At 34.3% G+C, this 16325-nt stretch overlaps 1 protein-coding gene across 3 annotated transcripts in view; it reads left to right on the top strand.

Moving 5' to 3' along the window:
- The window catches only part of HEATR5A (HEAT repeat containing 5A), a 67926-nt gene that overhangs the window by 24935 nt on the left and 26666 nt on the right, over positions 1–16325 (top strand). For 2 of the 3 annotated variants that reach the window (XM_087723371.1, XM_087723387.1), the window contains exons 14-23: positions 468–577; positions 2158–2321; positions 2407–2582; positions 3449–3554; positions 6380–6570; positions 7163–7322; positions 8132–8321; positions 9606–9775; positions 11849–11875; positions 14896–15034. In XM_087723371.1, coding sequence (XP_087579497.1) covers positions 468–577; positions 2158–2321; positions 2407–2582; positions 3449–3554; positions 6380–6570; positions 7163–7322; positions 8132–8321; positions 9606–9775; positions 11849–11875; positions 14896–15034 — 1433 coding nt within the window. The remainder of the gene's footprint in view (positions 1–467; positions 578–2157; positions 2322–2406; positions 2583–3448; positions 3555–6379; positions 6571–7162; positions 7323–8131; positions 8322–9605; positions 9776–11848; positions 11876–14895; positions 15035–16325) is intronic. The other variant, XM_087723378.1, reaches the window with a different exon arrangement.

The following is a 16325-nucleotide window of genomic DNA, read 5'->3' as shown; positions in this document are numbered from 1 at the left end:
GGCTGACTAGGCCACACCCACCATGGCCACACCTACCCAGCAACCGGGCAGAGAATCCGTTGCTAAAAATTTTGAAGCCCACCCCTGTCTATATCTTAGTCCTTATCCTTCGGGATTGGGCAGCATATAAATTTTAATAATAAATAATAAATAAATAAAAAGTGATCTAGAGTATATATGGAGTGTACATTGTATCTGTTGGCACCACCTTAAATCATGAGTGTTTTCTTGGATCAGGTGCTAGCTATGGCTGAACTATAAGAAAAAGCTATAATTTCTTTAAAGGAATTCGTCCTTGCTCTGAATCACCTTTTCCCCTTTCAGTTCAGATAGCTGTCCATATGTATGAAATCAATAGCAGATTTATTCATGTATTTAGTATATAGGCTGTCCATTTTATATACATGGCTCTAAATGAATTGAACAGCTTTTGTTGTAACTGTAGGATTTTTTTTTAATCTTTAAAGGCTTCCTTCACTAAATAAAATGTATGGCAGTGCTTTAAAACTATCATCAGTGACATATAGGAAAAGACTTTATGAACTGCTTGCTTTGTTGCCTCCCAAGAGTTATGAAGGTATGTATACTTCTTCCTAAAATATCTCTTGCCTTCTTTTAGTAACAAAAGGAGAAGGAAAGCATTGTAACACAGAATATAATTGATTTGTATGTAAGAAAAAGCCTTAACACAGAATGATATTTGAAAAACCTGTACCAGATTAATTCCATTCATAATACTAGTTTAAAAAAATAGAGACAAAGAAAGCATAATTTGAATAAAGATTAAGCATTTAAAAAAGCAGTATATTGTATTCAAGAACGAATAAAAATGCTGCCTTGGTAGACTTTATAAATTCAGGCATGATAGCAGAGCATATAGTACATTGTGTCCATTATGATTCAGAATCTAAATGATCCTATGAACTTTTTGCTCTATGGTTCTTCTTCTGCTTTTTGTTTTCAGTATTTTTACTTGTCAGATGGAGACAGTAGATGCATCCCTTCGTGCAGTGAAATTCAGAAATAGAAGAATTGCTGTAACACTGAGTAAAAGACATTAGGCCACACAGCAGTTCAACTTAAACTTTCCCACAAAGTCAATTTAAACTGCAGGGTAAAGAATTAAAAAATATACAACTATTCTGTCTTACTGGTTATGACCAAAGGTTTTCTGTTTTTCATAGCTAATTTGTAGTTTTATCTTAGGGCAAGTGTGTCAAGGCTGGATCCGGGCCACTGGGTGCTTATATCTGGCCCCCAGGGCTGTCCTGGAAACAGCAAAGGACTGGCCTGCAGTGCCTCTGCCAGTGAAAATGGAGCTCATTAGGGCCACGGGAAGCCCTCCTAAGCTCCATTTTTACTGGCAGAGGGTTGCAGGAGGCTGTTGCAGCCAAAAACAGACATGAGGAGCCCATTTTTGCTGGCAGAGCTTGGGCTACCACTGGTGTCCGTGACACGAGTGAAATTGAGCTGGCCACACCCATCCTGGCAATCTCCATCCTGGCCCCCTGAGGTCAAACACAACCCTGATGAGGCTCTCAATGAAATCGAGTTTGAAGTAGTATATTACAAGCTAATGTATTTCTTTTTTGTTTCTATTATACTATTATAGATGCTACATATTTATAAACGTGAGCTATATTTTCTTATTTTAATTTCAGATAGTCTACCCAGTCACTGAAAATGAAAAGAAATTCTAGCTGTAAAAACACTTCTCTTTATATTTGCAATCTTGAATCTGGTGCTTCACCAGAGTATCAATCTTTCAATATCAGATTTATTTCAAAAGTTACTTGATATTTGGAACTGCAAAATCTATTTTCTAATAAGTACCTAAAAAAAGGAAATACCACTTCATTGAGTTATATTGGTATTCAAAAGAATTTTTTGCTCTACTGCAATAATTTCTGGAGGAAATTAGTATTTCTTCAGCTTTTCTTTCTAACAATTGATTATGATATGCTTACATTCTTGTTTTAGAAAGCCTTTCATTTTTTGGCATAAAATATTTCATATGAGATAGTTCATGTTTATTTGCCCACAAATCCACACATTTATCAGAAATCACATTTCTTGTTCTTAAAGTTCTGTGTCAGTAGTTTATTTGGCTACCAGCTATGCATAAAAAACCTATTTCTTTCACTTCAAAAATTGCAGGAAGTTTCTCTGCTGTTCTTAAAGAACTAGTGCAAGACTTGACTCAGCTCGATAATCAGGCAGCTGCCTCTGCTGCGTATCTTCCGCCCTTTTCCCACCACTGCGAACTTGCCTTATTTGATCCCTTCCTGCAGGAGACCGAACACAGATTTATTGAAGAGCAGGTATCATATTTTAGTGACTATTTATGCACATAAAGGAAAAAAACCACATCCTGTAATGACAATTGCTTTTCTTCTGTCTTTGCAGTTATTCTTTGTTAACAACACAGCAGGGGGAAGCTTGGAGTTTGACCCATTTGCAATATATGAGAAGGCTACACATGGAGATTCAGTGCCTAAGCCTTTGTCTCCAACTTCATCCATTGTCAGTGCAGCAACACGTCTCTTTGGAGTGATATTTTCACAAGCAACAGAGACCCAAAGGTAAAGACTCTACAGATGAGACTTCAGTTTCAGATTAGTTACTCATGGAAAATACATTATTTTTCAAAAACATGTATTTTATCTAAACATTCTTTTTTGCCTTATGAAGTAACCCATGATAGGAATTGTCTGTCTTAATTTTATATACTATGCATGTATGTACATATTACAGCGCCAAGGGTTTCCCTCTGATAAGTATAGCAGTGTGCTGAGTGTTATGTTATAATAATTATGCTACTGAGCAAGCTGATTGGGCTGTCAGTACTGGAATTATATAAAACAATGTCATAGATCTGCACTTTTTATATGAAAAAAAAATTCTAGCTGTAAATGAAATGTATGATACATTAATTTTATCATATTATATTTGCAAAGTTTAGAATATGAATCTGAAAAGTGCTGTATTGTGTTTATCGTATAGATCTTCTTAAGAACTCTTAATTCAGTTATTATGAGAGATTAAAAAAAACTTTGTTTATATTCCACATAAATATGAGATTTGAAATAAATTGTAGATGCAACTTTATTAATGTGTGTCTGTGTGCGTTTTAATTAGAAAGTTCTGACATATTTCCTGTGTTTTTCTTCATTTCCTTAAGTCACAAATCCCTGAATTAGGTATAGAAAAAACACACTGAAATATACTGTAGGTGTGCCACAATAGCTGTTTGGATGCTTTTGAAAGGCAGCTGTAGCCTTGACAAAGAACTATAAACAAATGTTGAGAGAGAATTTAGAGATTAACACTAAGAAATAAACATCTTGTTGAGCCATATTTTATAGACTTTGCAGTATATGAAACAGGAGCATCTACAATATATGAAATGGGAGAAAGGCTAATTATTCCATTTCCTCTTGTATTTAAGGTTGCAAGTGCTGGAACAGTTATTGGCATCCATAAAACAAACCAAAGGATCACGGCAGCAGATAACACAGCAAAATATTATATCAGCAATTTGCAGTGCCCTAAAGGTAAGAGTCGCCCTTCTGTTTATTATGAAAGTCAGTGATATCCATCATAATCGTTTAAGGGAAATCTGAAACAAGTTTGTTGTCTTGTTTTCTTTGAAATTCCTAGTGAATTTTGTTGTCTGTTTTTCTATTATTGAAAAAAATGTAATTTAAAAGACAAATGAATTCAACTGCTATTATACCTTTGTTGTGCTTCTAAAGTTGAGTTGGTTGAATGTCATCTATAGCTAGATGATAACTGTTTCATTTTGCAAAGTATTTACTTCCATACATAACACCAATGCTTGTTTGCTTTTTACATAAAAGGTGAACTACCCTGTACAGCTTAGCATTATAGATGAATGCAGCCTTGGTTTAATATAATATACATAAAACACATCATATCAAAAGTCAATGCATTTTTTTCTTCCTTAAAAACTTCATTATAATTTTAAGGTCATATGAGAGAAGTTCTAAGTGTTATTTCAACAGACTACTATATATTAAATAACTTGAACTTGCCTTGCTTTGATGTTAAACAAAATCTGCATAATGTATTGCTTTACAGTAATAAAGTACTATTCCTTTTCATCAAACCTCTGAAAACCATTTAACTAAAAGAGGGAATCTTTGCAGTTATTCTTTGTTAACAACACAGCAGGGGGAAGCATGGAGTTTGACTCTAGCTCTCTCATGATCAACATTTTATGCTGAACAATAATTTAGTATAAATTTAGCATAACATTCAAACCACTTGTCTCTCTTTAATAATTCTTGGCTTGCAAATCTGTTCTTGTTATTATATAATATACAACATCATCAACGACAACAACAACAACAATAATAATAATTATACAATTGTATCACAGCGGCCAGTTGTTTCGCCGGATTTGGCATTGGTTACTAGTCGGGCCCCACCCAGGGACCTAGGACGTTCTAACGTATTTTCGTAATATGCATGCAGATCCAAGCAGTGCGGCTTTTTGCATTTGACTGATGGTGATTTTGTCAATTTTTAACTTTTTTAAATGTAATTCCAGTGCTTTTGGAATAGCACCCAGTCTGCCAATTACTACTGAAATTACCACTGCTGGTTTGTGCCATAGTCATGAATTTCTATTTTTAAGTCCTGGTATTTTGCTATTTTTTCATGTTCCTTCTCGGCGACCCTGCTATCACCTGGTATTGGGATGTCTATGATTGTGACCTTATTTTTCTCAACCAGTGTGATGTCTGGTGTATTATGCGCCAGTATTTTGTCCGTTTGTATACGGAAATCCCACAAGATCTTGACCAGAGTTGGCAGAACCAAGCATTGCATGGCCAATTTCTGGAAAAAATAAAAGATAAAGTGGACAGTGAAAAAACTTGGTTATGGTTAACAGCAGGTACATTAAAGAAAGAAACAGAGTCACTAATCCTGGCTGCGCAAGAACAAGCTATCCGCCCAAATGCCATTAAGGCCAAAATCGAAAAATCCTCTGATGATGCCAAATGCAGACTTAGCAAAGAAGCTGATGAAACTGTTGATCACATACTCAGCTGCTGTAAAAAAATCGCGCAGACTGATTATAAATTGCGGCACAATTCAGTAGCACAAATGATCCATTGGAATTTGTGCAAAAATTATAATATTAAAACAGCAAACAAACTGCTGGGAACATCAGCCTGAAAAAGTCACTGAAAATCAGATGGTCAAGATCTTGTGGGATTTTCACATACAAACAGACAAAATACTGGCGCATAATACACCAGCCATCACACTGGTTGAGAAAAACAAGGTTACAATCATAGACATTGCAATACCAGATGATAGCAGGGTCGATGAGAAGGAATGTGAAAAAATTGCGAAATACCAGGACTTAAAAATAGAAATTCAACAATTATGGCACAAACCAGCAGTGGTAATTCCAGTGGTGATCGGCACACTGGGTGCTATTCCAAAAGCACTGGAATTACATTTAAAACAGTTAAAAATGGACAAAATCACCATCAGTCAAATGCAAAAAGCCGCATTGCTTGGATCTGCACGCATATTACGAAAATATGTTACAACGTCCTAGGCCCCTGGGTGGGTAATCAATGCCAAATCCGGCGAAACAACTGGCCGCTGTGATACAATTCTATTGTTGCAAATAATAATAGCAGAATTTTTAGGCCTTGGATCCTGAGGATAAAAAGGTGACTGTATATTTCAATAAATACAGTAATGCTTATATATTTGTTGAATTATAATGGAAAAATCTGAGATAATAGAGGTTCTCACTTTGTTCTATGCCTTGCAAAGCCTAAATAAGGCAACATTCATGTACCTGTAGATATATTTGATTGAGAACATAATTTTGCATCTATAATCAACATAATTTGGCATCTAGAATCAAGGAGAAATTATAACCTGCCTATAATTTTATCTTCCCAGAGATAACTGAAGAATTAATTTCTCTTTAGCCCTAAAATATTTGTGCACATATTCTTAGTTATTTGGGATCTGATTTAACACAGAAAAACAGCAGAATAATAATAGTTTAAATTATCCCTCTAGACTTCTGTAGAAAACAATAGTTTAAATGTTCTTTTAAAATCTTCCCAAGTCAGATTTTACTTTGAATCTATTATGTAACTTACAGTATACTGATTTATTTAAAAGGTTATCATGGGTTTTTGTAATGCTTATGCTTTTAAATTTTATGTTGTGAGATGCTGTAAGCGGATTTGTTCTTAGGCAGGATGCAAATATAACAAGTATATTGATTTTCATTTCTTCTGTCATTTACATGTCTGTTGAAAGAAGGAAAATACTTACTGTTCAGTAATGTGGTGTTATTTATAATCTTATTTATATCTAGCACATGGCTAGCCATAAGGGAAATTTAGGTTATGAAGAAATCCAAAGCTGCACCTTGAACTTGATCCTAAGTGCCTTGGAAAGTAGCAGTCCATTTCTAAGATGTTCTGCTGCTGAAGCCCTAGCCAGACTTGCACAGGTGGTAGCTGATAATACCTTCACTGCTGGATTGGCACAAATTAGCTTTGACAAGTAAGCAATTTGTCATAATATGGTTTTGTTGCATTGTTTCAAAAATAGGTATATATTTAAGCCCTCTGGGCCTATGCATGCCTACCATGAAGTTGACCAGACGTCAGTTCTGAACAGATTTTTTTAATCTATAAAAAGGAAAGTATTTAAGTAGTGGAGGCACGAAAGGAAACACCTTGGGAACTTTGAGATGTGTAGACTTCAGCTCCCAGAATTCCCCACCTTTCACACACCTTGTTCTATCCTGTTGCATTCGTCTTCTGCCCCTCTATTCACTCCAGAAATGTTCATTCCATATTTACATAAGCATTCACTGTCAACTGAGAATCACTGCTTCTTTTCCTCATTAGCCCTTTACACCAAACATTTACAGATGTCAATTTAGTAAATATAAAGTTCTTCAGAATTCATGTAAGAAAACTATACAGTTGTTAGCATCGTATTAAGCTTCATAATTCTAATACACTTAGAGGGCATTGGATGTGGGGGGGAAAGGCTGGTTAATAAATTTTCTGTAGACTTAGTACTAGACTTCATAATAAATCATAATTACAATTATTTTATTTTAATCCAATTTTCTTACAATTCCTAGGCTAAAATCTGCAAGAGATGTGATATCAAGAACAGGACATTCTTTGGCTCTAGGCTCTCTTTATAAGTACACAGGAGGAATTAGTTCTGCTCATCATCTTACTGCATGTGTTGGAATACTTTCTACCTTATCTCAGGATAACACTTCACCTGAAGTACAGGTATGTATTACAGATGATAATGATGATAAATGTCTAAGTGAAAAGCAGCTGATACACACTCTCACACACAAACTCTATTAATTTCCTGATTTATGGAATGAAAATTAACATTTATATTGTCCTATTAAAAAAATACATTGCAAAATATTATTTGAACTTTTAACGTATTTTTGTTGTTCTGGTACTTTTGGGTGGCATAAAGCCTAATCATGAGTGATAGCAGAATTGATAGCAGAAAGACTAATCATGAGTGATAGCAGAATTGATAGCAGAAAGACTAATCATGAGTGATAGTCAATTAACTGGCACGTGTTCAAAGTTTCTGGTGAACTATCCTTCCTGTTTTTCCTTCTTTTTATTCACCTCTTCCACAACAGGCAGAGAAAAAATACTACATGTGCTAGAAATTTGAATCTCAGATAATTAAGAATTAAACTAATTTCCTTAGTTTGTAGTGGTGCAATTGCTACTGTGACAGACACATCCATTCTCTTGTCTCCCACATCTATACTGCTGCCAACTTAGGCAGGTGTGAGTACACCGAAGGAAGATGATATATGCAGAGCAGAGCCCCCAAAAGATTGGACGATCATGGTCTAGATTGCTTTATTCTATGTATTTTACATGTTACATTGTACTGTGTTGCTGGCATAGTATTCCTCACCCTTTCATTTACATGCTTTTATTTTACACATAACTTTGGTTTTTATCATACTTAGCAAATTATTTCATATTTGTTTTCATGCCCATTACACATGTTTTGTGTCTGTGCCCGTGTGTGACACAACTACATTTTTGGTATTTTACAGACGTGGGCACTGCATTCTCTGTCACTGATCATTGATTCTGCTGGTCCTTTATATCATGTGCATGTGGAACCTACCCTCTCTCTTGTTCTTATGTTGTTGTTGACTGTGCCTCCTGCTTATACTGAAGTCCATCAAAGCCTTGGTCGCTGTTTAAATGCACTTATAGCCACTTTGGGTCCTGAGTTGCAAGGTATGCATACATTTGTGACAAATGATAGGAGCCAAGATAATAATCATTGAGTTAATTTGCTACCAAAATGAGCATGGAAAACCATGACAAAACCTTTAGAGTATTTGTATTTTTACAAAGTCATGCACAATCTTATTTGTGTTCCACTTGAGTTGTGATTTACACACATTTTTATCTGAGATCTTCAAATAAAGAAATACTCTTTTTCCCTCTTCATAGAGAAATTTCTAGTAGCCAATACTTATTAACAAATTATTATAAGAGTGAAGAATAAAAATGATATTTCTCAGGTTATACAGAGAAGGACTGATCAAAGTAATTGTGTTCAAGGCAAAGGTATCTTCTGAGCATGTATGCATGCACACATATACATAAAGACTAGATTACTAGATTATAATTATGTAATTATAACTAAGTTGTCTACAAGAAACAGAATTCTCTCACTGCTCATAAAATATTTTTCTACATGTGGAGTCCTTGTTGCTCTCTGAGCTTGGTTGTTTGCCTGTGGACATTCATTATTCATCTAGGTAACATCATCCGTTTTAATCGTGCTGTTTACTCCTTGTTTAAATAAAATAGCTTTTGCCCAGCTGTGTTGGTGAGAGTATGGGTTTTCTCCTTGGTAGTTCCTTGATTAGGGTATTGTTTTGTTTTTTTGTCTGACATTAACCTCTGCTTATCTGGGTGTTGGATGCTGGAGAGCATGTGTTCTGGTCTTTTTGTTTCCTTCTTAGCTTTTTTATTGTCTCTTTTGAGTGCTGTGTAAATGTGGTTTATCTTTATGTGTGTAATGATCGCTTCCAGGAATCCCTAGCATTTTTGGACCTAGAATGCTCTCTGTTTCCCAATTGAAACTATGATGCATTCTGCCAATGTGCTGTGAAATTAAGGAGTTATTGTCACATGTTTTGACTGCTAATTGGCATTCATGGATGTGATCTGGTTTACTTAAGAGCTATTCCCTAGCACTGATGATACTACCTAGTTGGATAATGAAGTGTCTACAAGCAAACAACCAAGTTCAGGGAGCACTAGGGTGCCCTCAGTTCTATCCTTAACTACATATATGATCTTCTTTTGATATCCTTCTATATAATAGAGGTCTTGTATAAATGTATATTTTTAGTAAAGCATGATCTAAATAGATTTTAAAAACCGATGTTAATAATTTGAGGAACATGCTTACTGTAGTTTGGTTTTTATTTGTTTTGAAATGTTATTTGACTAAAGAAAGTGATAAAAGAGGTAACATATTTTTCCCCTTATTTGCCTTATGTGTAGGCAGCAGTGCTGCAGTCTCAGCCTTAAGGGCATCCTGTCTCCTTGGCTGCACAGTGATGCAGGGTAATCCTGACTGCCTCGTCCAGGCTCAAGCTATCTCTTGCCTTCAGCAGCTTCACATGTTTGCTCCTCATCATGTAAACCTGTCTAGTCTTGTCAAGTGCCTTTGTGTAAGTATATAATCACACAACTATACAACTATGTAGTTATATAGGTATGTTACCAAAAAAATTCAGTCTTATTTCCAACTTTATAATCAGAATGTTCAAAGAAAAACAGTTTGTGTACCAAATTCAGCAAAATATTTTGAAATAATACAATCCATTGCTTTCAGAAATGTGAATATAAACTTTATATTAGCCAAGTCTTATGATTGATTTTAGCACAATATCACAATATGACCCTCTACAGATGTATAGTGGTGTGTGTGTGTGCATGTAAAACATATATGAGTCTTGTTTTCTAGTTTAATGAACCAAATTAGTTCAGCGCATTGAGGAGGAAGGTAGGGGGAGCATATTTTGAGAGAGAAAGAATATAATTCCTTATGATATTCCATATGAAAATGGCTCTTTTCTGTTTGCCTAAAGACTAGGGTAGGCTTATAACAGATCAGCAGTTTTGGTAGGAGTAAAACAAATGGAAGAAAATGCACTTAGCAGGATTATAATTCTCTGCTGGTTAAAAAGCGGGAAGTTACTTACTTGACTGATCTGCTGACTAGGAACATCATACACATATGCAATAAGTGGAGTGGGAAGAAGAGAAAGCCACTTTTCAGTGCCTCATTATGAACTCTTTTAAGCAGTTCCTCTCGACCAAGCAGTTTGTGAATTTTTACTTAAGCACACCTTTTAAAGTTGGTGAAATGCTTTTTTTCAGATCCACTTGAATTAATTTACTAATTGGTGAAGGACATTTTGTATCAGCCTCATGAGAGAGAGAGAAAAATACGATCAAGAATTCTCAGATATCTCTAAGAAAATATATTTTCTTAATTGAAATTGCCAGACATGGAATATTTTAATGTTTTAATTTATTATTTATTTATTTGTATCTTGCCTCCATTATTTTTTACAAATAACTCCAGGAGGTGAACATATCCAACACACCTTCCTCCTTCTGTTTTCCCCATAACAACAACCCTCTGAGGTGGGTTGGACTGAAAGATAATGATTGGCCCAGAGCCACCCAGCTGGCTTTCATGGCTAAGGCAAGACTTGAAATCTCTTGCTTTAAAGGCCTGATGCCTTTGACCATTAGACCAAACCGGCTTAATACCTGTTAAATTCCGACTTCTGATTATGACAAAACTTAATTTAATGTAATTGAGTAATTGTAATTCAGCAAATTCATACAACAAGCTCCCTGTGGAGTTTTGGGGGGAGGTGGCAGGGGTTAGGTATGGTGAAATATAAATTATTAACAGATTTTAAGTCTGGGAGACAAAACATTCACTCACTCATTTCTTTAAAAGGTTGTTTTGATATCTAGTATATTTTTGTTTTTTGTATAAAAAATGGTCTTATGGATATCATAAGGAAAATATTATCGTGTTGATAATAATCCTATGGGACTGTATAATCCTATTTATTGCCTATGCTAGCATGGAGCCCATCTCTGCCATTTAAAACATTGATATTCTGAAATTAGTGTTTCTTGAGCTATGAACTAATTCTGAAGTTAAATAATATTAAAGAGAAAAAAATTCTATTAGTGATTTTCCAAATAAGCCTTTGGAAAGGTAATTATCATACCTTTCTACTAAACTTCATGATGATGAGGCTATTTGTTTAGCTGTGGTTTTGATTGTGAAAAGGTATAACAGTCAATATTAAATACTTTTCAATGTATTATCCAAAATTACAGATATAAATTACAGTGTATTATTTCCACCTGGCTCTAAATCTGTCACTGCTGATGAGAAATTGGCGCTTTTAGATCTGAGGCCAATGAATTTTCATCATAGGGTGATTTACATTTTTAATACTAAACAAAAAGTACATATAGCTAGTTTCCAGTGTGGTTTCAAATTAGTACTTAATATTTGGCTTTGAACAACTATTATAATAGCATTATTAATTTTAAATAAAATATTAAGTGATAAACCAATAATAATATTTTATTACTGCATTATTGTAAATAGTGATGCAGTGAATTTATTTTGTATTGTCAAAGTAAGGATCACTGGATTCTAATATCTAGCTTTTATCATGACTGGATTATCATTTGTTTTTGTGCAGGAGATCTTGTTGGAAAATTCTGTGTTGGTAGGTCTTTGTGCATTGTTAACACATCAGCAATTTTCAGTCTGTGTGTGTGTGTGTATTTTAATTTCTTCCTTTATTTCTATAGTTAACCATTAATGAAAAATAAAATATTTTTAGCATGTGGGGTGATGTGTTGTTTGAACTGAACTAAATTCTCTCTTAACATCTTTTTACTGTAACTGGCATTCAAAATTTGTGTGTAATTTATTTTTGCATTATTTTAACATAGCATATTAATTGCAAAAGAAGTGAGTTTCAATTGTCTGTCTGTGTGTATAATTTGTCTGTATTGCTTGCTTTTTCTGTGTTATTTGTTTTGCTTTTTTTCCTTTTTAAAATATGAAGAATGAAATAAATTGGAAATGTGCATTTTGCATTGTCTTGCAGTTGAGCTTTATTGGTTCTGGCTTTTTCATGTAAAAGCAGAAGAATCTTTTTAAAAAGCATGCCTAAATCTCTACCCAGTGAAACATCAGCTTGAATATATGTTTAAAATATTTATCTGTGTATTTAAATTGTTAATGTTGAGCTTATCGGTAAATTTCAGTTTTTTAGAACTTTTTGTACCTATTAACTTCTTTACATTAGAGTGTATGTAAGAGAATATGGAAAATTAAATCACATTTCATTTGATTATCAAATTGTGATTCTGCCATACCTCCTCTTAGGGCCTGCTCTTAACTTCTTTTGCTTCTCTTTTACGCTAATGATTTTTCAATAACCAACACTGGTGATTGCTTGTTGTTCAACCTTTGCATGAGACAATCACCTTAAAGTTATGCACTTTTGATTATGGCACATCAAAAAGAAAACTAATAGCAATAGTTTTATAATTGGATATAATGAATTCATTAGTTGGTTCCTCCATTATTATTTTCAGCACCTAGATTCAATCATAAAAAGTGGTCATTTAATATTGTTTAGATAGAAAATAGAGTTTCACAAGAGTGTTCCTGAAGATTTATTAAATAATTGTCAAAAGCTCCCACCCAGGTAGGGAAGACATGAGGGCAGTTCTCAGTAGCGGTCCTTGATATAGAATACACTAACTGTCCCCCCTCACCACCACCAAAGGTACACCTGGCCCTTTCTTTTCTGGCATTTCAAAAATGGTTGGAAACTGATATTACATCAGAGCTCTGACCCATTATGAGGACTTGTGGGGGAATCCTCTAATGTTGTATTATGATCTGGTACGCCACTTAGAGTATTTTAAATCCGAGTGATATATAAATGCTATTGAATAAATAAAGAAAATAAGAATAGCATTAGCACATTTAAATTAATTAAATAAAAGAATTCATTTTGATAAATTATTTGATAAATTAATAAATGTTGAAAGTAATGTTAACACAGCAACATTGGGGATCCTATTATAAAAGCAGTGTTTTTGTTGTCCTGCGATGTATTTTCATATATACTGTATCCTTTGTTTTTTTCTTTTTTCTTTTTGACACCAATTATAAATGTAGCAATTTTCATGAACTGCGTATTAAAGTAACACTTGTTTAACAGAGGGTGTCTATTAAATTTGAACATTCATTAGCTCAAAAGTTTACCATATGAGGGCAAAACACACACACTCATACATGAAAAAAGCCAACTTCAATTAATGTTACTTATTCAAGCTTTTAGTAATACATGAGAAAACTAACTACACTGTGCTTAGCTTTATTTTTAGCACATGAGAAATGTATAACGCTTATTGGAAGAAAGGGACCTTTCAATTTTAATTTATTCTTAGAGGCATCTTGCTTCTCTGTGATTATCTCCTAATGAGTGTATAAATTGGGGTAATGAGATGGAACTTCAAATTCAGAGGAGGAATAAGTAAAAGATAGCATCAAAACAAGGCCTAAAAACCAATAAAGTAACCTGATTTTATGGTTTGATGGTTCTGTCTCTCCAGCTACAAAACTCTTCTTGTTTGCCAGCCATAGCTTCTGCTGCTATCTTGCTCTTTATCATCATCTAGATACTAATTGCCTTCAGTCACTCCTGACCACTGCAAGACATCGTTTTCTGCTACTTGCGTTTCATTAGTTTTCTGTATTTGGTAATCACTAATTTCAGATTCAGAGTCTTCAGTTCTGCATCCATACAGTAAAGCAGGGTTTTTTCCTCAACTGTTTGTAAATGTAATGTTGACTTTTTTTCTAAGCTGTAGTTGAAGGTTGATGACTTTAAATATTAGTTTTTAAGATTTGGGTTGGATGTGTAGCCTTCATGTGCCTTTATCACTTTCATGCTCTAACACCATCTTTTCCAAAAAAATCTCTTCCTATTCATTACTCTGGAATGATTAATGTATTTGAGAGCAGAACTATGCAATTTTATTTTTCAACCATTGTGCATATTTTAATGCATAAGTAGAATGTTATCAAGAGTGAGGAGAATCTTCATGCTTTCAGTGATATTTTCAACATCTCATTTTAATATCTTTGGATGCATAATGACTGAAGAACCAGTGTTGGAAAATGGTAGCATAATAATTATGACTTTTAAAGTTTATGTTAAATGACAGACTCTTGATGCTCAACATCTTGCAACACTCTTGGACAATACAGCTGTTCATCTACAACTGGTAGTTGTAAATTCACCCCACCTTTAATAGATATGCAGGTAGTCCTCAATTACAGCCATTTATTTAGTGACTGTTCAAAGTTTCAGCAGAACTGGAAAAAAAATGACTTATGGCCATTTTTCACACTTAATGTAAATACATGCCAGTTGCCCCAAGCACTTGAATTTTGATCACGACAATGGGAATGCTGTAATAGTCATAAGTGTGAAAAGCAATCATAAGTTATTTTTTTCAGTGCCATTGTAACAGTAGGGCAAACTGTCACTAAATGAATGGCTGTAAGTCGAGAACTACCTATAGCAAGGAATCTTCTGTCAAGTCTAACCAAGAGCTAATTCAAAGTTAGAAATCTAAACAGTTACTGTTGAGTGTGCCTCTGAATGTCAATAAGGATACCATCTGGTTATTAAGTTTGTTTCTTTTGTATACTTTTTAGGTGAATCTCTCTAGTTCATATCTATTGTTGAGACGTGCGGTTCTAGCTTGTTTGCATCAGCTTGTGCAGAGAGAGGCGGTTGAAGTATCTGAACATGCAGTGGCCCTTGCTAAAGATGGTGGAGAAGACTTTACTCCAGGTAATACTGAGCTCTTTATCTTTAGGATACAATGTTTTTTTCAGATAGGCCATTGCTGTATTTGTATTTTTCACTCTGTATATACTGAGGAACACTTCAGACCTGCTCCAAGCAAACAGCCTATAGCAGTGTTTCTTAATCTCAGCAATTTTAGGTTATATGACTTCATGCTAGTTGGGCAATTATGGGAGTTTAAGTCCACATATTTTAAAGTTGCTGAAGGTGAAAAGCCCTGACACATAGGATCAAATCCATTTGTCACACAAGCTGAAATCCACTTGGCAACAATATTTCTTATTTTCCTTCTAAGTTCCACATTTCACTTTCCTACCAGGTTTTCCTTTGAGAATCGCTCAACCCCAAGAATAAGTTTTGTGGTTTTTTGAGGTACTGAAAAGAAAAAGAGAGAGAGAATTGCCTGTTCCATTGATATAAAGGTTTTACCAATAGAACCTATTGGGTTTTACCCATAGGTTAAAATATTGGGTTTCACCCATCATATAACAAACCTTTAGCACTGCAGAATGGTGATATGATTTCTTCCCAGCATCAGAAAGCCTTTCTTAATATAAATCAATTATTTTTATTTTTAACTTACTGCACCTGTGTATGGTTTGCCAATTGCACAGTGGCAGATAGGACAGCACTCCAGAAGGTTACGTCATTGCCCAGAGGATCATTGGTTGCCCTCTCCCCTCTTTGGAAGAGCTTTATAGCTCCTGCTTCCTTAAGAAAGTTCAAAACATTCTTAAAGATTCATCTCATCCTGGGCATCCTTTTTTTGAACTATTACCATCTGGCAGACAATACAGGGTAATAAAAACAAGGACAAATAGGCTGAAAAACAGCTTCTATCCCAGGGCAATAACTATATTGAATTCTACTGTATAGTGCAATATTAATGCAATATCATGTTTTCAATTCAATTGTATAGAATGTGAAGGATGTGTGTTTATGTTTTCTTTTTATAGTTATAATGTACACTGAAAATGGCATTTAATTTTGTTGTATGAGGTGCAATGACACTAAACTAAATATTTCAAAAGAAATATGTGAATTACTCATTTCCCCTACAACCTTAGTTCCATCATAGATACTATTCTGGGGCATCTTTCTTATTTACTAATTTGAAATATATGGGTTATGTTATATATGAGGAAGTCAAACCTTTAATTTTTATCTATATTTTCAAAAAAAAATCAGAAACAAGGTATTACCAATTTGTAAATTTTGCCTATTTAATTTACAGTGTAACAAATGCATAATTTGTGTTTGACTGGAATCTTTCAGT

This window comes from Thamnophis sirtalis, unplaced genomic scaffold, assembly GCF_051295495.1.
Source record: "Thamnophis sirtalis isolate CommonGarterSnake01/CBP01778 unplaced genomic scaffold, rThaSir2_p1.2 scaffold_1, whole genome shotgun sequence".
Classification (NCBI taxonomy): domain Eukaryota; kingdom Metazoa; phylum Chordata; class Lepidosauria; order Squamata; family Natricidae; genus Thamnophis; species Thamnophis sirtalis.
Note: the sequence above shows the minus strand (reverse complement) of the source record. Positions and strands in the feature narration are given on the sequence as shown.